The sequence below is a fragment of the Echeneis naucrates genome, chromosome 3 (assembly GCF_900963305.1).
Source record: "Echeneis naucrates chromosome 3, fEcheNa1.1, whole genome shotgun sequence".
Classification (NCBI taxonomy): domain Eukaryota; kingdom Metazoa; phylum Chordata; class Actinopteri; order Carangiformes; family Echeneidae; genus Echeneis; species Echeneis naucrates.
In genome coordinates, this window is record NC_042513.1 from 19,578,895 (window position 1) to 19,601,753 (window position 22,859).

General features: G+C 41.3%; 1 protein-coding gene across 2 annotated transcripts in view; it reads left to right on the forward strand.

Moving 5' to 3' along the window:
* The window catches only part of adamts17 (ADAM metallopeptidase with thrombospondin type 1 motif, 17), a 99,490-nt gene that overhangs the window by 23,176 nt on the left and 53,455 nt on the right, over positions 1-22,859 (forward strand). For both annotated transcript variants that reach the window (XM_029498833.1, XM_029498834.1), the window contains exons 4-7: positions 5,458-5,633; positions 6,936-7,019; positions 7,610-7,767; positions 13,688-13,731. In XM_029498833.1, the coding sequence (XP_029354693.1) occupies positions 5,458-5,633; positions 6,936-7,019; positions 7,610-7,767; positions 13,688-13,731 (462 nt within the window). The remainder of the gene's footprint in view (positions 1-5,457; positions 5,634-6,935; positions 7,020-7,609; positions 7,768-13,687; positions 13,732-22,859) is intronic.

Here is a 22,859-nt window from a genome sequence, read left to right on the forward strand (position 1 = left end):
GATACTTCCAGTGTCTGATCGGTGACCATCATCAGCTCAGACAGTATTACATTATGTCTGAGCACCAGTGGTCCAGTCGTATGAGGCAATGTTCTCCAGAGTTTTTGTTCCCCTCCAGTGCTTGAGCTGGTTTCACAGTTAAAAACATTGTGTTGTTTGTCTCTGTGCGACTCAAACACTATCTTCTTTTCCTCGTTATTACTTCCCCAAACATAGAGTAGCTCTGTGCTTCCTGCTGAGAGGCTTATTTTCCTGCTGAGATGGGATGTGTGTGTGGAGCCAGTCGCTGTCAGCATTGACTTGTTTAATGTTGTTGAGCTGTGTTGTGTTTTAGTGAGATGTGTTCCCAGTATTCTCTCCATCCCATCTACATTAATTAAACTTTCTTTCTACATCCCTCTACTGGACACCCTCCCACCTTTCTTCTCCTTCACGCTCCATGTGTAAAGTGCCCTGATGTTACTTTGTGGTGATTTGATGCGATATAAATAAATTTGATTTGATCTAAAAATCTTAAGCAGACCTACTTTCTGACATGCAACTGCCGATGTCTTTTGCCGTTACTCTTGTTCTCATCTCAGACAGGACACCAGTCCCCCTCAAACCACCTGAATAATATCTGATGGTCAGCAGCACCAGTGGTTGTGAAAGGAACTGCTCTGATACCCTCCTGCCATTGGAATGAGTATCTTCATTCCTGGTGATCTGAGAATGCCCAACGTGCTGGACACAGGATCAGCCTTGGAGCCACGAGCCATCTGACTTTTCATGGTCAATATTTTTTCTGTTTAAGTGTCTGCCAGCTTTGCCCATGGACCTTGGTGGTCAGCTGACATGTGTTGGCTCCAGCCTCACTTGACAGAAGGATCTGAAGAAATGTCTTCACATACTGACCCTTGCCCATCTGTTCTCACCATTTGGTGATTGACAGAGCAGTTTTAGTTGTTTAAACATTTTCTTTTTTGGCCTTTCTGGCTTTACTAGTTTGGACAGTTTGTCTTCATACAAGCAAACACTTGCTTTGAAGACACCCTAGCCCTAACCCTAACAGCCTCTTGTGTAATTTAGATTGGATTTAGGTCTCATTGAAGTGGTAGTGTCACCCATTGGTTAATCATCTCTCCATGGCCTTCCTAGTTTTTGTAGATATGCAAAAACCCTTTTTGGAGGCATAGGTGGAGTTGAGGAGGAGCGAGGGCTGAAGCTGACCTAGTCTTTACTCTGTACTGATTGTGTGTCTGTTAATTGCACTGTAGCCACATCCTAATGGATCCTCTATTTTCCCTCTAAATGGGAACATCATGTAAATATGAGCTCTTTAGGAAAACTTTTATTGTGCTAGTAAATAAAGTGAGAAGTAGGGCCATTTTCACATAGATTTCAATACCATCTATCTTTTTTTTGGACCAGTCAAATCGCTCTCTAATGGTCAGTAGATAGAATGCAAGTTTAACTTTTTTGTCTTGTCCAGTTCATTTCTCCCTTTATGAGAGGCACACATTCTCAGACGTGTGGCTTCGGTCATTCTGTCATAGTGACTGAAAGAATGCATAATGATCATTTGTTTCTCGAGGATAATTTATTTCCATCAGTGACTTACACTTTGGCAGAGTTACTGGCCCCACAGCCTCAGGAATTGTTTTATGGAGTTTTCTCAATACAAAACAACGAACCTCTCACGCAGACACATGCTGCTACAGACCTTTGTCTAGGAGTGTTTCACTCCTAGACCTTCATATACCTTAACCCTTAATGCTGCAGTTGACTTGTAGACTAGTCTGAATTGAGTCTGGGCCTTTTGAATTTAGAAAGAAAAGAGATCTTGAAAGTTCCTGCTTGACTAAGCACTGCATGAAATGGATATGATAGTTGGATTGTCTTCTTCAGAAAGTGACTCACATTGTCTGGCAGAGCGCCCCCTCAAAGGTTGCTGTGTTTGAAGTGTGCTCGGACTTTAACTCACTGTAGAGGGCTTCTCTTTGGCCACATGAGCTGGTTCTTCTCAAGCTGTTTTCTGTTTTCTTAACTGTGACATTTAAGGTACTGTATGTAGTATGTATGTAGTGATGTAGAAATTACAATTAAAAGATAAAATACTTTAATGTCATTGAGTGCAGAATACATAAATTGAAATTGCTTCTCTCTTGTTAAAACATGTTATCGCACTCACACATACACATCAATAAGAATAACTACACAACTATTCAAGTTGTGCAGGATTGCACGAGTCTGTTTTGTGTTTAAAAAAAAAAAAGGGTTTACCATATAAATAACACCCCCTCTCCCCAAAAAAGTGGAGATTTATTCAATTATTGCACATCATTTCTTGTAGAAAGATGCAGTTAAAATTCTTGTGGTGAGGGGAAGAGAAGGACAAAGACAGAACGCACAGTTCATGTTTTAGCTTCAGACTGGAAATATTGGTCAGTCAGCTTCATCCCTTATATGAGCTAGTAAAAATATTTCACAGTCTCGGTTGCTGATTGAAGGTCTTTACACTTGATTTACTTAAAGGGCATATTGCATGTTAAATTTTTTTGATGTATATATAATCTTGTCTAAAAAAATACCCTTTGAAAAGTTTAAATTGGAGGTTTAAATTGGTTTCCAAGACATAAGAGTGCAAATTTAATCCAAAGTCCAGTTTTGAGCTAAGCCTCTAAAAACGCTCTTTTTTCAACACTACGTCATAATGACGTAGGCAGAGGGAGCTACATGCTCGGCTCCGCCATCACTCAGTGTGGGAGGAGGTAGTTAGCAGTCAGAGTCAGTGTGTTTTCAGTAGTGTTGTATTGCATTAATTTATCATTACCATGGTAAATGATTGCGTTTGTGGAGGTTACACAAATTCAAGCCTGTCAGGACATCAAGTCCACAGGTTTCCTAACAGGAAAAAAAAACGCCAGGTTTGGTGCATCAGCTAGGACAAACGAGCCTTTAGACCGGAGGATTACCGACCATCTGATGGAGTTCAACATGGGATGCTCAAGGGAGACCCAGGTGCGGTGCCTTCGGTGCACACAACCTCCTCAGCTCAGTTGTCCGAAGCAGGAGAAATTTAGAGTTTTACAAATCTGCTGAATATTCAGTGTTATTATGTACTTCATTATCCTAATTCATATATGAATGATGCATGTTAGTGAATTTCCATCCGGATAACTAAAGTAGATATCTATCATATTTTTTAATAAAAAATAAAGCATATAATAATAATTATATATATTTCTGAACCTGTACATGTCTACATTAAGTATGGTACTGTGGCGTAGTGGTTAGCGCTGCCGCCCCGCAGCACGAGGGCAGGGTTCGATTTCCGGTGTGGGCAGCTGAATACAGCTAAGTAATTGGTAATTGGTTGGGAGTAATGGACTGAGCTAATGTAAGATACGGCGTCCCTCAGGACCTAGGCCGAACCAGACCAGACTAGACTGGTGACGTCACCCCTCCAGAGAGCGGACCGGACCGGATCAGAGAATACTGATCAGGAGAAACAGAACGAATCACCCACTGAGATGATGGAAAGGGGGCAGAATTTAATATACCCGTTCATTAAATGTAAATATATATAATTATTTAATTATTTCATACTCCTGTTGCAGTGCTTCATGAATTTATTTTAACTGTCCAACTCTCCCGTAGAAATTTGACCCCCTCCCCCAAACAAATGGTTTGGCCACCGATCCTTCGCTAAGCCCCGCCCCCCCTTGGTTACCGTTGCTATGCCAGGTTGTTCTCTGTTGTCTGAAGTTCGGTAGGAAAATGTCCAGTCAGCATCAGTCCGGTAATCAGAAAGGAAAAGAAAAGAGAACTAGAAAATAAAGGGGTAAGAAATTTTATGAACAAATATTTTTAAAAAGGTGGTGGCAGTGAAGCTGGGAGGAGAAACGTAGAGCAAGGTAAGAAACAGGGCCATTAGCTTGTAACTTAAGCTAACTGACCAGCTCTAATGCTAACGTCCGTTAGCCTAGCTTGTATTAAAGCCCGACACAAAAACGTTATCTTTAACAGAAACAGCTGAGTTTGGTATCTCCATCAGAAAGGAAGAGACAGAGAGGAGAGGGCTCCAGCTGCAGACACAACAAGACACACAAGGACCGGGACATTACTCGTTAATGTTTTTTTGTGCAGAAAGACAGAGATGTATTCAGCTGTGAGTGATGAGGAGTTAGACCGTGTTGTTGTCAGTGATGTCCATAGAAGACATCCAAACTCTGGATACAAGATAATGTGTGTTCCAGGTAATAATACGGCCACAATGTATAATGTAGAATGAGCCGATCATTATGGAGAAATAATCCAGGTGATCCCTCTTTTGTGGTCATGGCCTCGCATTTCCCACACAAGAACCTATCAAACAAAATGGGGATCACCAAAGTGTTTCTCTCCCGCGGCAGAAGTACAGCTATACCTGTATGAGACACTCCATCAAGATAATTAATTTAGATTATTTGTCATATCAATACTACTGCCTGTAATAAATGACCATTAATAATTTTGGACATATGATAGTAATCTGTGTGCAATATTATGCTGTGAACACAGTATTACATAAACTAACACCACCTGCCCCACTCTCCATTGACAGCTGTCTGTCCTCTGACCATAAACTCTCTCCAGGTCTCTGTGGTGCATAACAGACTCGTAGTTATCGTCATCATGTGTAATGGCACACATTTAATGTTTCTTCTGTGTCAAAACTGAGATCAGGATCCATTGTTTTCCTGTTGCCCAGGTTCACTGCTCTCCCTCTGCCTACGTCACTTCCGCTTTAGCTTTTTCAAAGTGGTCTTTAACCTGCAATATGCCCTTTAATATAAAACGGGGGATATACTGATTCAGAGACAATATTAAAATCATTTCATACACTGTATCTATGGGCTTGTTTGATAAATTCTGTGGTGCAAATCCATTTGCAGGATTTTAATAGCTTCACACAGTGACTTGAATTAATTTCACTTGAATATACTAATGGAATGTGTAAAAGATAACTTAACAGCTGCTGTTACATGTTTTCAACCAGGGCTGCACATTTCTGGAAATATAATCACAATCGGAACATGGTCAAGGGAAACATCCAAATTGCTAGAGCTGCACTGTTTTTGGACATTTTCCCCAGTGAAAGGGAAATTTAATTACGATACTTTAATTGAAAGCATGACTTCTTTTTCCATGCAGCTATAGTTTCGACTGAACAAGCTGACTCAGCTTATCTTTGAACATTTTGGAGAAGGGGCCAAGAATTTGTAGATGATACTAAAACAGATGGACAGAGTTTTAGGCGTAGGCTTTTACCTCTTCTGCTCAGCTAAGTGAAAAAAAGAAAGACCCTAAACAAACCCACAAACTGAAAACAGTACTGAGTCACATTGGTGTGATGTTACCTGATGTTACCTGTACCTTTTTAAAGTTGGTCTTCCTGTGTTTTTTGTTTTCCTGTGTGTATTTTCCTATGTATAGCAGCGAAGAGGAAGGAGAAGAGGTCAAAAGCAGGCGAGGAGGGTCGCGGTAAGAGAAACGCTATTCGCCTCCATGATGCCTACACTGTGGAGACGGTGGTGGTGGCGGACTCAGACATGGTGCAGTACCATGGTGCTGAGGCGGCACGGAGGTTCCTGCTCACTGTCATGAATATGGTAAGGAGCCCGGAGGGAAAACAGTCTTCTTGCTCAAATTCTGCTAAGAAAATAAAGTGGATATTTGTGTAATAAAGTAAAAAATATATCAACTATATAATAATTGATGTGATGTATATGTTTTCCTTCAACATATTTCAATCATTTCATCTAATGTATAACTAATCACCCAGTCTTACAATAATGGTGCTCCTGCTACGTTGAGACAACTGATCTGATGCAAACACTTACAAGCCACAGAAACGTCACATCTCAGATTTGAAGCCAGGATACCACTCTGCAAGTTGGCTGGTTCCAGCACCAGGTCTACTCTGTCAACCATGTAGCCTTCTGTTACACCAGCCTGGACCAGCCAAGTGAATAAACCTGCTTAGTACTCAGCACAACACAGGGGACTCCTCCTGCTCTGGCTGAGTCTCTGGAGGCCAGAGCAAGGGGAGAGGAGAGGCACACAGCGAAGAGCTGAAGAGACAATGAAAAACTATTTATGAACAGGGAAATGTTTCTGCAACTCAGAATGATTAATTGTTGTGATGGACTTGTCAGTAGATCAATTTATTATTTAATCAAGGCAGAATTCTATAAGTAAAGAACAATATTTCAGTCCAGTGCAACGGTAATGTGACAGTGTTGTCTGTCTGTGTGTGCGTCTGTGTGCATGCTTGCATGGCTGTCTACGTAGGGGTCATTCTGAATGAGACATTTAGACTGGTTCTTGCTTTCTGACAAATCTTCAGAGTTTTGTTTGAAGGTTGAGACTTGGTCATAGGTTTATGGGGTGAGTTCAGTTCAGGCTGAAGGCTTTGTATGTGTTGCCAAATGATACAAAGTCACATCAAGGCACTTTACACATACAGCAGGTCGAGACCAAACTTGTTAAAGTTGTTCAAGAGACCCAACCCTGATAGTTAAACTACATTTCATTGATCAATGTCACGCACAAAATGTAGGCCGCATCGCTTGCAAAGTGCCTTTCACATGTTTAAAGTTACATCACACTTATTAGTTAGGTATATATAGAGCCAGTTTCATTTCAAACTAATAAGTTTGATCGATACTGTGGGAGCATTTGAGGTGAACTAGGTAGCCACAGATTGTGATTATTATCCATAAAGGAAAATTCTGTGTTCTTTGCATTTTTTGCTGCATACCCTTAAAGTCTGGATCCTAGAATCTATTTTAAAGGACCAGTCTATCAGCCTTCCTCATCCAGAAGCTCAGGCCAGAGTGAGGCGTCTGTGTTTGTGAGAGAAACTCTGAACAGTTTTCTTTTTTTTTTTTTTTTGGTTCCATCTTTTGCAGGTCTACAACATGTTTCATCACCAGAGTCTGGGAGTCAGGATCAACATTCGTGTCACCAAACTGGTGTTGCTTCACAGTCGTCCAGTAAGCCTGACTTTTCAGCTTCTTTGACCCCTGTTAAGTTTTCTGTTGGCCCTCACAGTCTGACTCCCAGCAGATGCTGGCCACACCCTGAGCTTGTGAGCATGTGTGTGAGAGGAAGGTCATGTCCCTCAGGAAAATGGTTTCCTTTCAGGGTCTTAAGCATGTGGTGTAAATGCTTTCAGGGCGTGTCCATTTTTGGAAAACAGTTGTGGTTCTAAAGGATTGAACTTAATCTTTATGGGAGTGTTTTGGGTGTAACATGGAATAAACTAATCAGAGTGCCACCTCCCTTTTCCGTTAACAGCCAGGCTGCTTCCACCTTTGCTGACTGATGTTATAATGGTTCAGTGAAGCAATTCATTCTGAAACTGCAGACAAGTAGCGGTGATGATGGAAAACATTGTGGCACTGTGGCAGAGCCTCATGCATTGTAACTAGAATCAATTGTAACCAAAATCAGAACTGCAGACCATTAAAGATCAAACAGCAGGGCCCAGTGATCCAGGCAACATTCAGTGAAGGAATTTATCATCAATCTTATCACTGTTAAAATGCAGTATGAGCTCAGAAGGCTTGTATCTTTTCCTCAGGAGAAGCTAAAGGTTGGTCATCATGGAGAGAGGTCTCTCGAGAGCTTCTGTCACTGGCAGTATCAGGAGTTTGGGGGCCCACGGTACATTGGCACTAACCACGTACCTGGTGGGAGGGACGAGATCCCACCAGTGGATACAGCAGTGCTGGTTACCAGGTATTTACCCGACCACCTCACATAAATGAGTGATGATAAAGGAGAAGATTTTGAGACGTGGTCTGAACTGATTTCAACTTAACGATGAAGTTGCCTGATTCTGATTTAGGATTTAACCATCATCTGTTTTGCATCAGATATAAAATGCTCCGGTTTAATGATTGGATTCTCACTTAGCTCATTTGAAAAACTCCAGCAGTATCAGTTGTTCTCCAGATTTCCTCCTTCAAGCCTTTTGTGTGTGTGTGTGTGTGCGCGTGCATGCGCGCCCCGCTTGTGCACAGCTTCTCCTCACTGTGACTACCGGCAAGCGGACATTCAGCTTTTTTTTTTTTTCAACATTGCTGCTTTAATTCTCAGGAAAACTTTATTTCAAACACAAGCTGTGGCTTCACGCAAATTACTGTTCAATTGTTCAGCTTTACTTTCTATGCCTAAAGTCTTTGTCATGCACTTGTGAAAAAAATTACAATTCTGGCGACTGCAGCCTGGTTATTGTTGTGCATGTAACAAAACTAATAACTACACATGCACAGATCATTAGCTTAATTAGTGTGTGTTTTACCGTTTTTTTCCACCTGCATCATCAGGGCCTTGAACTATTGACAGCATTGACTTTCTGGATGGTTATGCTTTATTTCAACCTGGTGTGTTATCGTATCTACTTGGCTCCTGTGTCATAGTGATTGGGTGCAGAACAAGTGGCGGAAAGCTACACAAGCCTGTTTCGGGTCCAACCAAAGATGGTTTCTATATGAGTCATTACAAATACTTATCTCTGAGTTGGACCAAACATAAACACAGAGCAGCCACCAGGGACAACAGATATGATGGTGAACTGCAAAGGGATTAAATGTAAAAGGCTTTCTGTCTATTTAGTATTAGTCATTTGTATAGACTTGTGCTGCTAGGTGAAAGGCATTCCAATTGAGGGCAAATATAGTGAAATTAAGTCTGTTTTACCTGAGGAGTCAAAGAGCGAGCGAGTTAGGAGATGAAAGTCATGTCCTCTGATTTTTATCATGTCTCCATTTCGAGGTGCTTGATGAGGAGCTGTTCACTGTGGCCCTTTGTCCTTGAGGTGCTTGGTTCTTTTTCTCTCACCCGCGCTATCTGATAGGAAAGGAAAGAAGGGATGCTGCCAGCAGCAGTCAGGGTGAGAGTGAGGGAGCATGTAGGCAAATTAAAGCCCACGGCTCTCAGAGTCACTGCAGCACATAGCTGTGCGTGTACGTGTAGGTGTGTCTGTGTGTGAAATGCCTTGGACTTTGTTTGAAAAGTTGATATTTCAGAAAAGCAAACAAAATGAAAATATATCCTTCAAATAGGCACAGACTGCCATAATGTTGATTTGTTATTACATTTCTATATTTGTCTTCAATATGACAGGAACCATTCAGAGGGATCAGGGGATTTGAGCTACTGTGATAAAGGACTGAGCTGGGATCGATTTAATTGATCAATAGAATGTTGAATATAGGATGATTTGTTTTGTTATGTACAGCCAGTTTTTCCATCTTTCAACAAGGGTGCAGTTCGATTCCCGGTGGGGGTGCGGATAAAATGGTTAATTGGAAATGAATGATGGACTGGGCTACAGCAAGGAATGGTGACTAGACTGGACCCCTCCAAACTTCACTAGAGAGCACACCAGACTAGATCTAGAACTGGGAAAAAAGTAGATATATATAAAATGGATTTTAAAGAGCTCTAGGTAAAATGAGTCCAAATCTTTGCCTTCAACGAGTAGGGGACTGGTTGAATCTCTCTTTCCTCCATTGTTGTAGTTTCCTCCTTATGAGTATGTTCCAGAACCGGCTCTTTGGTGACATACAAAATGGAGGCAGACAGCCTGCGGGTTTGTTTTATTATTATTTTTTTTTTTAATCGATTTCAATCTTAGTAAATGAGAATCGCGATTCTTATACGAATACATTTTTTGGCACATCCCTACAATATTAGGATTGAATTGAATTGACTCTTATCTCAACCAATAATTAGTAGGCCTGATCTTAAACACAGTCAAAAGAACATTCCATGTGAGAAAAGATCCCAAAACCATCCTAAAACTGAGCAGGTCCTCTGATATAAACAGTCCACAAAAATGGAGGTCCCCTGAGCCAGGCTGAGTGAAGCTGCAGCTCTGCAGTGATGATTTGGGTCTGTCACAGCTGCTAGACTGCTGACATGTCCAGTCCTCCTCAGCTGTTAGTCTTTGTTGGATCTGGCTCACATGACAATGAATACAGGTTCAGCAATGAGTCATTGACTCCAGTTTCTAATTTTTATAATGTGGTGCAGAGCTTCAAATAGGAGCCTCCATGTATGTTCTGTAATCAAACAGGACCATTATTCATGTTATTTTGAATATTTTGAAACTTGCTTAACCCACTGACACGTGAGGCTGGAATAAATGAGGAACAGATTTTACTAGGATCAGTTGTCCACTGGTTTCACCGCTGGCTGTTGGCTACTATGAGCGGTCACGTAGTTTTACTCCTAACTCTAAAAAAACTCCTATATTTATCCATAAATGGAGACACATCTTTAATTCATTCATTCCCCTTCTACCAATTATCCTTTTGCGGGTCGCTGGGGCTGCTGGAGCCAATCCCAGCTCACACTGGGCGAGGGTGGGGTACACCCAGGACAGATCACCAGTCCCCCACAATCATTTGTTCGTGAGCAGGTAATCACAGTCTTGCTGGATATAATGTAACAGTGTTTTAGTGTGTACACATCATTCATCTGGTCCCTGGTGTCTTATTACTGGCCCAATAACTGAATATGCCATCTTGGCTACCAGAATATAGATACAGTTTAGTGTCCTTCTCTTCAGCCTTATTTTACAAAACTGGTGTTTAAAAAACTGCTGGTCTTAAACAGTAAATGACCATATGCACAAGTGCCATCACATGTGAACTCTCCGTGGGGTTCTTAAGCTGTCAGTGCACCATTGGAGGGAAGCCAGACTTCATGTGGGTTACTGCTGTGTACCTGAATTTGTGAAAAGGAAGCCATCAATTTGTAAATAAATACAAATGAATTGTTTGAGCAGCTTTGCTAGCACCTCTGAAAAAGTCATCAGCTGTTGTTAACTGCCGTTCTGTTTCTTGGTGTTGTCACATATATTTTGTTCAAACTATAGGAACAGGGGGATACTTTTCCTTTTTTATTATGGCTGGCTCTTGGAAATGATTCCCTGACAGTATAAAGTGTATTTTTCTGTGTGTGGGATCATGTGTCTGTTCAGACTTGTTATCAATGCCGCTCCTGTTTGAACTCAGGCGAGCGTTTCTTCCACCTTCTACAATGGTCTGAGTGGAGTTTTTGTTAGGGGAAACAGCATCAACAACAGTGATCCCTTTATGTACCGCTTCAAAGCCTTGCATCCTCCTGAGAAGGCAAACAGCTTGGTGTCACCTTGTGGTCTTAATGCTGATGGAAACCTTTGGGCAAGCTCTCACTGCTCTCCACAGCTGGATTACCTTTCGTCAGGTCCAATCACCATGTAATTCTGTATAGGGCCTACATACAGCCTATGTTCTCAGACTGCCTTAAACAGCAAAACAGCAGTAACAATATGTTTTGGTGTGTTAACTCACTGGATCCCACAGTGGTCTTCAATACACAACTGTAAGCAAGGCAAACAAAATGAGTCTGGCGTTATTTACTTAACTGTGAAGACAGTAAATATGCAGGTGGTCAAAACTGCTTTGCTTTGTCCAATATGTCATCTGGCACTCGACCATGTCATGGCATTAAATGACCCCTGCAATGGCTCTGCGCCCCCCCATTTGGGAACCACTGATTTGCAGCAACAAAAACAGAATTGTGAAGTTTGAGTCTGGCTGTTCAAGTCCACTGTGTTGGTCATGTTCTGTTGGATAGGGACCACTTGATATCTGTTTCCATGGGGAGTCTGTTGCTCAAGATGAAGTGTTCATGTACAAGATACCTGACTGCAAATTTCCTGCAATGGCTGTTCCATTAGAGCATGTGTGTATGTCTGGTGAAGACTTTACAATTTGTTTAAACAGCTGACCGCTTCTGTTGACCTGTGGAGGATGTGGAATAGCAACACATGAGGTCACTGACAAGTTACTCAAGAAATAAATTGTAATGACGAATCGCTTTTGACAACACAATTCTGCTTAAATGCTAATAATATTAAATAATAAAAAAAAATGTATGTTTAAGTTTTAAAACTTGATCCCAACCACTGTACTCACCCCTTCACAACCTTCATTACCACGTCATGGCCAGGTTCTGCTCATTCCTATAACAATGAATGCAGTACACAATTTACACTCATTCAAACTTCATCAATCTCACCCATTTTGACAACCAGGACTTGTTGAGATCTGGTCCCAAAGGCTGGCCTGCAGCTGTTCACACCGAGCTGAGGAGTCCCACATGCCAGTGGGAACCTCTCCTCCTCCACTGTCGCTGCAGTGCTAGCACACTCGGGATTACTAGGGGTCATAAAAAGCTGCAGTGTTAATTGTTTACTCCTCCAGAGTTTTCCATCTACACTTGGCCAATCATCGGGCCAGAGTCCGGTGTTGTGTTTTGTTAAGCACTTGATCACGGCCACTTCAAGTCATAAAGTGTATTTTGTTGCCTTTACATTCAAACAACCTAAACCGGGAACAAGACCAAAAACAACAAAAAAGGATTATCAAGCAAAAAGTTGAACCAGCTTGAAAGCAGTGTGACATGTTTTTGAAATCTCTTTTGCATGTATAGTTTAACAAGGCACTTTTCAAGCTGTGCCAAAAAGAGCCTCCTCCCATTCAGATAGCTTTTGGCCATTATTATTCTTGGCTCAAATACTTGCTGTCATGACTGTGATGGTGCTGTCGGGAAACCCAAATTGGCCTTACCTGACACTCATAGTGAGCTGCTTCACCTTTGCCATCTTGCTCATGCTTGATTTCCCACAACTTTGGGCTGATCCAAAAATAGTCCAACAGCAGAGGACATGTGGAGCCAAGACTTCAGCAAATAAGCATTTTCACTCACATATGACTTAAAACACTATGACCTTGATTATGCTCATGTCTCAGTAAAGATCAAAGAGGTGAATATATAAAATTCATCATGAAGGAGTTGAATAGTCACTGAGGCCAAAGCGTTCTTTGTACCAGACTGTAAACATGTATTTCTGCTGTGCGATATTTTAACATGAGAATATCTGGGGAGTGAGTATGGGCGGTTGTTGGTCTCTGTCTGTCTCTGTGTGTTGGCCCTGCCATGGAGTGCTGCCCTGTCCAGGGTGTACCCAGCCCTTAGCCAATTTGAGCTGAGATTGGCTCCAGCTCCCCCCACTACCCGGAAACAGTTAAGCAGCAGAAGATGAATGAACGAATGAATTAATTAAAGTTTGCTGCTTGTTTTATCTCTTGTTCATATAACAGTGCAATGATGTTACAGCAACTTTTACAACAGAAGACTGTGGATTTTTACCCTGATATTTAACTTACCCCTACCATGGTATGGACTTACTGTATGCTTATTGTTTTTTGGAAGGCCAATGCTAATGGAACTTTAACATTAAGAAAGTAAGCGGGGATTGAACTACGCCCGCTGGGTCTTCTCTTTCCATTTTTCACACAACCACCTCTGATACTGCTGGTTTTTAGGACTGTAAGCCTGTTTACTACACTGTAAATGTTTTCCAGCCTTTTGGCGATTCAGTGCCATTGTGTCATCATGTCTCCCCTCTCTCATTCACTGCACCTCACTGTGTGGTCACTGAAAATAGCTAGAAACGCAATCTTCTACTTAACCAGGTGGTTTGTTTTTTTTTGGATAGTCCTAACACAGAGACTTGTCCAGTGTGGGTTGATTATAAAAGAATATTTGCCTCATTTTCAATAAGTAAGTGAATTAAACTCTGTTTCGTTTTTTTTTTCAGGACAGATTTCTGTGTTCATAAAGATGAACCATGTGATACTGTGGGTGAGTACAACTATGTATTCTATTCTGTGTATGTAACTATCACCTGTTTGACTCAAAACCATCTATGACCCAAATGGCCTTCCAATTTAGACCTCAAGCTTAACTGGATTGTCTGAGATGTTCTCACTTTCCCATTTGCTTTAGTGTAGAAATGGTCTTAAACATTACTGAATATGCAGGGCTGATCTGCGACTAATGGAAATGCCATTTACCAGCTGTTTAAAATGAACTGTGGTCTGAGTTGAAATAATGCAGTGCTGCTGATGTTTGATTTGAGAAAATGATGCTGGGCAATTCAATTTTGCTCTGTCATCCAGCAGAATATTAGCTTAAGTAAAGAAATATAAAAATAAAATTTTGACAGTCGGACAAGAGCACTGTCTTTGGACTCAATTAGGACAGGATCCATATTAGATTCAGTTTTATTGGCTCCAGGTTCTATGGTCTGTCATGTCAGTTTGTCACTTTCAACTGATCTGGTGCGCCATAGTTAGTAATTTTCTCCTTCACACGTCTGACCACAGCCAGTGAGGTGAACTGCCTTACATCAAGCTGATTTAAGGGTTAACCCACTGTAGTGTCACCCATTGGACTATTTCATTTTTCAGTTGGCCATCTTAATTTTTTGAAACCAGAAGAAACCATATTTGGAGTAGATGGTGGAGCTGATGAGGAAGGAGCACTGCATCTGACCTGCTTTGTACTCTATCCTGATTGGGTGGCACAGTCTGTCAAGCACACTCAGTTAAATGGGGCCATCATTTAAAAAAAGTCAGGTTGTATTGAAGAAAACTTTAAGACCGACAGCATAAACAGTTACTGATGTAATAAATCAAGTGAGACGTAGGGCCATTTTCACATTGACTTCAGTGCAGTTTGACCTCTTTTTACAGCCAATGGTGTCGCCCCCTGGTGGTCATCAGAGACAACACAGGTTTAAGAGTCTGGTCCACTGACTTTAATATAGAGACCCAGAGTCTACAGCACTTTCACAGACAGCCTTTGGTCTGAACGTTGCCTCCAATGCAAAACATCTATTGGCGAGTTATTGTATCAGCTATCCTTCACAATCTGTGACACACATGGTTTACATTTTCATGTTTCTGAATTTAAAGCTGTTGTTGGTTTGGGAGAGGAGTAAATTATTATCATCTACTCTGCTCTCAGCTGTCTTGAGCTTTCACGTCCAAACCATCTACCAACCTGCACAGTAACATCTCTCTTCCTGGATTGGAAACAAATGCACCCGTGAATTAGCTCTGGGCAGAAGTTAAGTTTGTTCTAAAAGGTATGTGGCAGAAGGAAGTAGGTGTATGTTAACTTTCTCTAGACAAGCCAGGTTTGCTGTAGAATGGTCTAGTCTGTACAGTCCTGTTCCTTTTCCTTTTCATACATGATTTTCCTCTGGCTCTGTGGACCTAACTTTTGGTATTATGTAATGTTGGACTTTTTCCATTCACAGTTGTGATTTATGCCCTTGAAAGTAAAGAATTGGCTTCAGGCCATAAAAGCCAAAGCACTTTTCTTTTGTGCTTGTTTTCCTATTTGACCATATGGGCTCAGAGGGTTTTTTCTTCTTTGGCTCAGTGGACCTACTGTAACAAAGGGCTCAAACTTTCCTTACTATATGAGGGACATTGAGAAGATGAAGTAGTAGTAAAGAAATCGGACGTTATTGGATTTAGCCACTGTAGCGTACTGCCACCTGAGCTCCTCTCAGAGCAGAAAAGCCTCAGCAGAGTTTGTCACAGGCAGCCTCGTCCCATAAAATACATCTTTGAACATGGTGTAATAAATCTTCGGCTTTTCATGTGAGGAGGAATTCCCCCTTTCAAATAGGAAGTGTAAATATTTCCACACCGCCAGCATCTAAAGCTGAAATTAGGAGAGTGCCCCGGACATTTTTAATCTCTTTTATGAGAAGGTCCTCATGTTTGTGTATGTGCTAGTTGAAGTGTTTTTGAGCGAGTACGTTGCATGTGCCACTGGCTGTCTGGATTCTTGTCTGGCCTCGTGATTTCAGATCGTGCTCAAAATCATTTAGACGTATTTGTATGTTTCTAGATTTGAGGGTGTTTATGTATTGCTTACCTGTTCTTTAATGTGACATCATGTGGCACCCATCCAATTTCAGAATAGTCTTTTATCACAGCAGATGAAGCCATTTCACAATGGTGAAGGTTTTGAAACCTCCACTGGCAGATTTATGCCTTTGTTTTTAGCTGATACTGGTTGACAGTGTGTGCTCAGAAATGTGAATGACCCAGAATGAATAATTTGTTGCGGCTTGCAGTGTGATGTTTTGGAGTCTTGGTTTTCAAGCTGTTGAAGTGGAATCAATTTGGACAGGCAGGGAACACAGAATAAAGGCTTGATTTCCTTGTACCTGGCAGTGCACTGCAGGCTGCAGTGAAGTGTCCTACCCAGAGTGGGCCAAAGGTGCTTCTGGAAGTGAAGGGTTTGGAAGAAAAGATGATTGCTTCCCCTGATCTGGGAAGCCATCAGCCAAACACCTTACAGACTAGGTTACTTTCATCATCAATTTGAAATCTCCCTCGCTCTCCAGTTGGTGCTCATATGAAGTTGGAACAGATGAAAACAAAAATTAGCAAACACAAGTGAAAATTCTGTACTTAACTCAAAGAAGAGTCTCCACACAATACTGGAAGACACAAGGCATCACAGCAGCACTTCTTTAGGTACAGAACTGACTTACATGGGATTTTATGAAGCTGGCAGAAAGATTGCATATTTGTGTTCCCTATTTTGTGTGCTCACATATGTGTACACCTAAATAACCACAGAATTTTATACATTTGACCCCTGTAATGTGGCAGACTTATTGGCACACTTATTTAATGTGATCAAATTTCAGTCAGGCTAAGAAAATAAGCCCAGGCACCTTTGACCGTTTCACTTCTTGACTAAAAGATTCAGTCAATTCCAAGACATACATGGTAGTTGAAAAAATAGTAGATCCAAGGATATTCTCCATGCAAACGATCTAAACACCTGAACACAGAGGGCACATATTCTCTCTATCATTGCTATACTAATATATACTGTAAGTGGATGTCATCTGCTCAAACAAGCTTAGAGTTGTAGACCCATAGACATATATGAGCGTAACAGTGACCAGCATTTATGGACCAAAGCTAATCAAAAGTCCTTTTACATTATATTCTCACACCTCACTGTTCCTCTGACTGAGGAAACGTCTCACAGATTCTGACAGTGCAAAATATTGTGATATATTGAGATGAAAATGCATCATAGATGATGGGAAAGAACAGGAAATCTGTTTCCTAATTTTGGGGCCTGTTAGATACCAGGTTTCTGTGCCCGTCCCTATAAAAACACAGATGAATCATATAAGGGTGTTTCTGCAGTTCCCACAACTGAAATATGGTACTAAAGGTACTAAAAGGTAAAATCAATTATAACAGACGTTCCTGCCTTTTTGATCCAAACCTGGGAAACATACCTGACTGCTACCACTGGCCTCAGGCCTCAGGCAACAGCCAATTCCCTTCTGAGGATGGAACGCCATGTACCAGACATATTATAAGCTCTTGTCTTGTAAACCCAGGAATGGCTGAAGCTCTCAAAGTCTAGTAACAGTCACCACCACCTGCATCGGCAAGAAACTAACATCAGCGGCGGGAAAATTTACAAATCTCCCCATTAAGGTGAAGAATGTTTCTTAACATTGAGAAGTGTTGAAACCCAATGTTTTGTTCATCCATCTGTCCCGTGGTGGTCCATCCTCTGTGGATTCATAATGACCAGTCACTGATGCCTCCTTTATTTGTGGCAGGATTGAGTCTTGTCAGTCGGTCACAGACTTTGTCAAACAGCTACTTTGTCAAACGACACCTTTCTTAAGTTTCAGATTGGTCTCCCCTAAAAGATCCATCTATTTAAATTAATTTGATTTAAAGTGCATTGTGTAGGGCTTATGGGACAAAAACTGCTTTGAAAGAGTAAATGTGGTCCACAAATTCTTTTTCATGAACTTATTTCTCCAATTCATGCCATCAAGCATTTGATATCTTGAGTATGGTATTTACAAAAGTTTCTTTATTAAATTACATTTTTTAAGATCAATTGGACTGCTAATGTAAGACTTGAGAAGCGTTTCCATGGAATTAGTGTTACGTTGTTCAGTTGCTAACAGTAAACAGCTAGGTAAGTATAAAGGATAGGCCTTCCTGTGGGAGGTGGGTCAAACTCTCTTTGCTTCTGAATGGCTCCATAGTCTTACCCTACATAACGCTACTCACATATTATCACATATTATCATCGAGCACATAGCTATGAGGTAATGGAAGGAGATGGTCATGCTGTGCTGTGAGGCAGTGTGGCAGCTCCTGGCCATGCCTGGCCCTGCACAGCTCTGCCCTACTGTAATACTCTCAACCTGCTAATCTTCCTGTACGATGAGAACACTCCTGCTCTTTGTGCAAAGTGCACCACTTTGAGCCTTACTCTAAAGAGGGTGCTCATTAAAGATCCTGCTTTAAAAACTCTGCCACCTGCGTTTTCCCCTCCCTGTTTCTCTCCAGCCCCTCCAGACTCATGTCAGAGTGACCAAATGCACACGAAGGCCATGGAACAGCATTTTATAAGATTCCAGGGTCCCACAGTTGATTTGCTTCAACTGAAAACATTTCCACACCACATGGGGTGATGGGGGAGATTTTATTTTCTGTTTCATTAATTTTACTAATTAAACATAAAATCTTTGTTTTTATGTGAACAATAGTTCACTTGATTTTGAAAGGGGAGCTAGGGGTGTGCAGTAACCCCACAGTTCATAGTTGCAGTGATAGAAAGACCCAGATTGAAGATGAAGATTATACTTTATTGTTTTAAATGTGCCAGGGATGCACAATAGTGCATCTACAGTACAGGCCAAAGGTTTAGACACACTTTCCTATTCGTTTGAATGAGAAGGTGTGTCCAAACTTTTGGCCTGTACTGTATGTAGTAACAAATACTTCAGTAGACACAGTATGACAGCCAATAGGAGTGCCCAATGTGGAGGCATAACTCTAGATGTCACTAGCAAAGATAGTGGATGAGAATCAACTGATAATGCTCAAAGGCTTTCAAACACGGATAAATCTGGAAGACCTGATTCTCTACTTGAAGGAGAAAACATAACTTATCCGCAGATCAAACTTTCCTAGAGCAATAACACTCTCCAGACAATGTAATTTTTGGAAGCATATATGCTTCCAAGAGACAAATAAAGCTGAAATTAATAGCATCCTTTTCGTTGGACCTTCATGTAATCTGGAAATGCATTTGTAGAAACAGGATAACTTGTATGTGTAGGCCAATAGATAAAGATCTTGTTTCTTCATTTGCATGAGTAATCAAGCGAAAAACTTTGTTGAAAAATGCAATATCGTTGCCTGTTTGTCAGGACTGCAGCACAGCAGGGTAAGCTGTCTCCTCTGCTTCATTTGATGCCACAGATTAATCACCAGCACAGCTGCTTCCTCTTAAAATCAACTATTTAACAAACATCTTTTATATTAAAAACTTGTTTTATGTCGATCAATCAAACACTCTATAATTTAAATGTTAAATTTGATAATTGGTTGCAGATGCATTTGCTGACATTGTTATAGTCTGTAAATCCATTGTGTAATAATCAAGGCTACGATTAGAAAGTGTAAAAGTGTAATAGCAGCTATAAGATTTCGTGTCAAATCAGCCTGATCACACTGGTGTCTGATGTTTTAACAAGCGACTTTCATGCAAAACTTAATCCGGGACATTTATCCAATTTCCTTACATTTCTAGATTTTTACTAGTCATATGAATGTATGCGGATGGCTAAAAGAAGATATTTCAACAGACCATCCTTGCTGTCATGTGTCAGCATTGTGATGGAACTCCAACCCTGAGCAGCCAGAGTGAAGCGCGGTAGATGGGGCTGGGATGTAAGGCATATTGGTAGAAGTATCTTATTTCCTGTGTTTGCATTACTGGGGCAGGGATGTAACTGGGAGATTAGGGTGCTGGTGGGATGTTGATGTTGAGCGAAGGCCGGATGACTGGAGAGGCACGGTTGACTTCATGGAGTAGCTGCTGACTGGTGGGAGATGACGCTGTACAAATCAGCTGATTCCCACTCTGTCTGTTTGTAAGAGGGAGGTAGAGAGAAAGGCAGATAAAAAGCCACACAGAGCCTTTAAAGGCCAAAAAGGTCACAAAACATCTTTGATGTGGAAATTGTTTAACGCTAAATAAACAAAATCTACTCAAGACGTGATCTGATGAAAATGAGGAACAAAGCCTCTTCACAAATTGAAAAGGTAGCATCCCACAGCACAGAGAGCTGGCCTAAGCTCACAGTCAAGCTTCTTGTATTAACAGTAGTTCAATCCCAAGCGTCAGTCAGCCTTTTTTGTCAGGACACAACATATTTTTAAGTAAATGGATTAATGCTGATGAGGGCAAATGATTCGGGTAGGAAGTCAAATGAAGGAAATGTTATTTTAAAAGCAGTAGAAAATGGACTATATGAACCAAAACCTATACTCTTCCCCCATGACAATTTTATAGTTTCTGTCACCTGAAGTGTGAAGCTTCTCATGTGGTGACAGGCAGTCTAGTGTGGAAAGCCTCATTGCTCTTTGACCTCATCCTGGTGCAAGCTGTGAGCTATTTTAGACCTGGTGGTCATAGGCAGTGTGCGTGCGTCTATAGATTGTGCATACATATTTGTGTGTGAGCCAGAACGCCTGTACATTCGAATCCAGTCCCTGGGCTGTCAGTATTTCTGGGCATCTTATTTATATTAATATGCATGTGATTTTTGTGTGTCTGAGTAAGTCAGGCAATTGATAATCAGTGTGTGTGCCAATTTTAATGAGTGCATGAGTGAAGGCAGATACACACATTTGTGTAAATCTGTCTATAGTACATGTGTGTGGTAGCTATTTGTGTTAGGGGGACATTAAGGTCACTGGGGTCAATCTATGGTGAACCAGTATTTGCATGTGTTTATGTGCAAGCATGTGTACATATATGTGTGTGTGTGTGTGTGTGTGTGTGTGTGTGTGTGTGTGTGTGTGCGCGCGCGCATGTATATGTGCGTGAGAGAGCGAACAAAGCTTCTCTTCCAGGCTGACTCAGGCTTGTGTTGTCAGCACTGGGAGCTTCGACTGCTCAGGATTCAGTGGCTTATTGGAAAGCCCTTCATGTTGTAACGGCTAATTAGCGCAAAATAAATGGCTGGCTGAAGCTGCTTGTGGGCAGCGCAGTGCGGTGAGTCCAGAGGCCTGATCAGGCTTTGTGGCTCTTTTGAGGCTGTCTGGCTGGATGTGCTGCCAGCTATGTAAGCCAACACATCAGTGTTTGATCAACCAGCTAGCCCCTAACAGCAAGTCAAAATCCAGCACTGATAACCACAGCGCTGTGGATCGCAGCTCTTTGTCTGGGAGCTTTAGCCTCAGAAGTGCTGGCTTCAACGGATCTTTGATGCTGCAGAAAATCTCAGCCACATATCTGACCTCACTGTGGAACTTCACCACTCAGCTTTGTTTTATTCACATGGGCTTTAGTGTGGTAAAGGGCTGCGGAGGACCGGCATCCACTCTCCTTTAAGGGGGAGTTTGATCCCCTAATGAAGACCTCCGTCCATGGTCCAAACATGGCAGATTATTCATCCCAGTGAAAATTTTATTCGGTTCACTGACTGCTTGTAGACATGAATGACATCATAACATTTTGTGAATGAGTTTGTAGTATTTAAACCTCTGAAGCCAGTCAAAATGTTTGCTAAATGGTTTTTCCTGGTATGCTTGAGAGGAAACAAAACTGTTGTCCAGATCATGTTCACCAGTGGTGGAACTTATTGAATAAAAGTTAGTCAAGCACTGGGGAACAAGTTAGACATCTGCATTTACAATGTGGGCACCGCAGTGGCATAGTGGTCAGCACTGTTGCCCCACAAGAAGGTCGCACATTAGGTTTCGCCGCTTGGGGCTTTTCAGTGCAGAGTGTAAATGTTTTCTCCAATTTCCTCTGGTTTCCTCCCACTGTCCAAAGACATGCAACTTTTTGCATAGTGGATAGCCCTGCTGCTAGCTGAGGTTTTAAGCATTGTCAGCAGCATACATGAAAGTACCTATGAATTAATTCATGAACGGATTACCTAAATAATTAATTTAAAAACAAAAAGTTTATATTTCATTTTCCTGTTCTTGTTCTGTAACATACTGCATTAAAAGACATCACAATAAGGTTACAAATAAATCAATAAATGAAAAAAAAAAAAAAAAAGACTTTAATCGCTTACCTGAGGCAAAGAACCACAGTGCAACACATCCAGTCTGGAGCTCGGTCAACATGCGGATCTGTATCTGTCATACTGAAACTTGTCTGGAAAATCAAACGGGCTAACTCTGTCACTGAATTTCTACTCTCTCTTCAGAGCTTTTCTTCCAGTTCTAGCGTCTATGTCAAAGGGCCGGGCAGTTACCATGGCAACGTACCCTGATAAAACGTAAGCCAGCTTCGTAACCCGGAAGTTACCTCGCTGAGCTGAAATCCAGCCTTGTGATACGGGCCCCTGGGGCAGTTTAGTGAAGCCTGAACCACTTGCTGCCAACCATCCAAGGTCTCCTGTTATCTACTGTGGCTCCAGCAATGTCAGCAGAAACCTACAGCTGCGTCTGTCCACAAAATGTACTACAGTAGTTGGCACACTTTAGCCCTGGGCTTTATTCTGACCTTCTCCTAGACTGCTTCACAGTGGAGAGGAACTCCATGTTTATTTTGTAATACTGCAACTTTTAAAGTTAGTTTCATTGAGTTCAAAACGTAGTTTAGGCCAGCCGTGCTTTGATGAAATGTTACTATTTTGAAATGAAGTTATAGCTGGCTGAAAAGGACAAAAAGAAATAATTAGGACAAAAGAACCAAACAAAAAACACAATAATTGAGGAGAAAAAACTTAAATTAAAGAATATGCTGAGTTCAGCACCTAACTTAATGTCTTCACTCATATTGAGTTCTCACCAAACAAATCAGTACAGCACTCAAATAGCTCTTTCAGACTACTGAAACTCTTGGGTTAAGATTGAAATATAATATTAATCAAGACCACC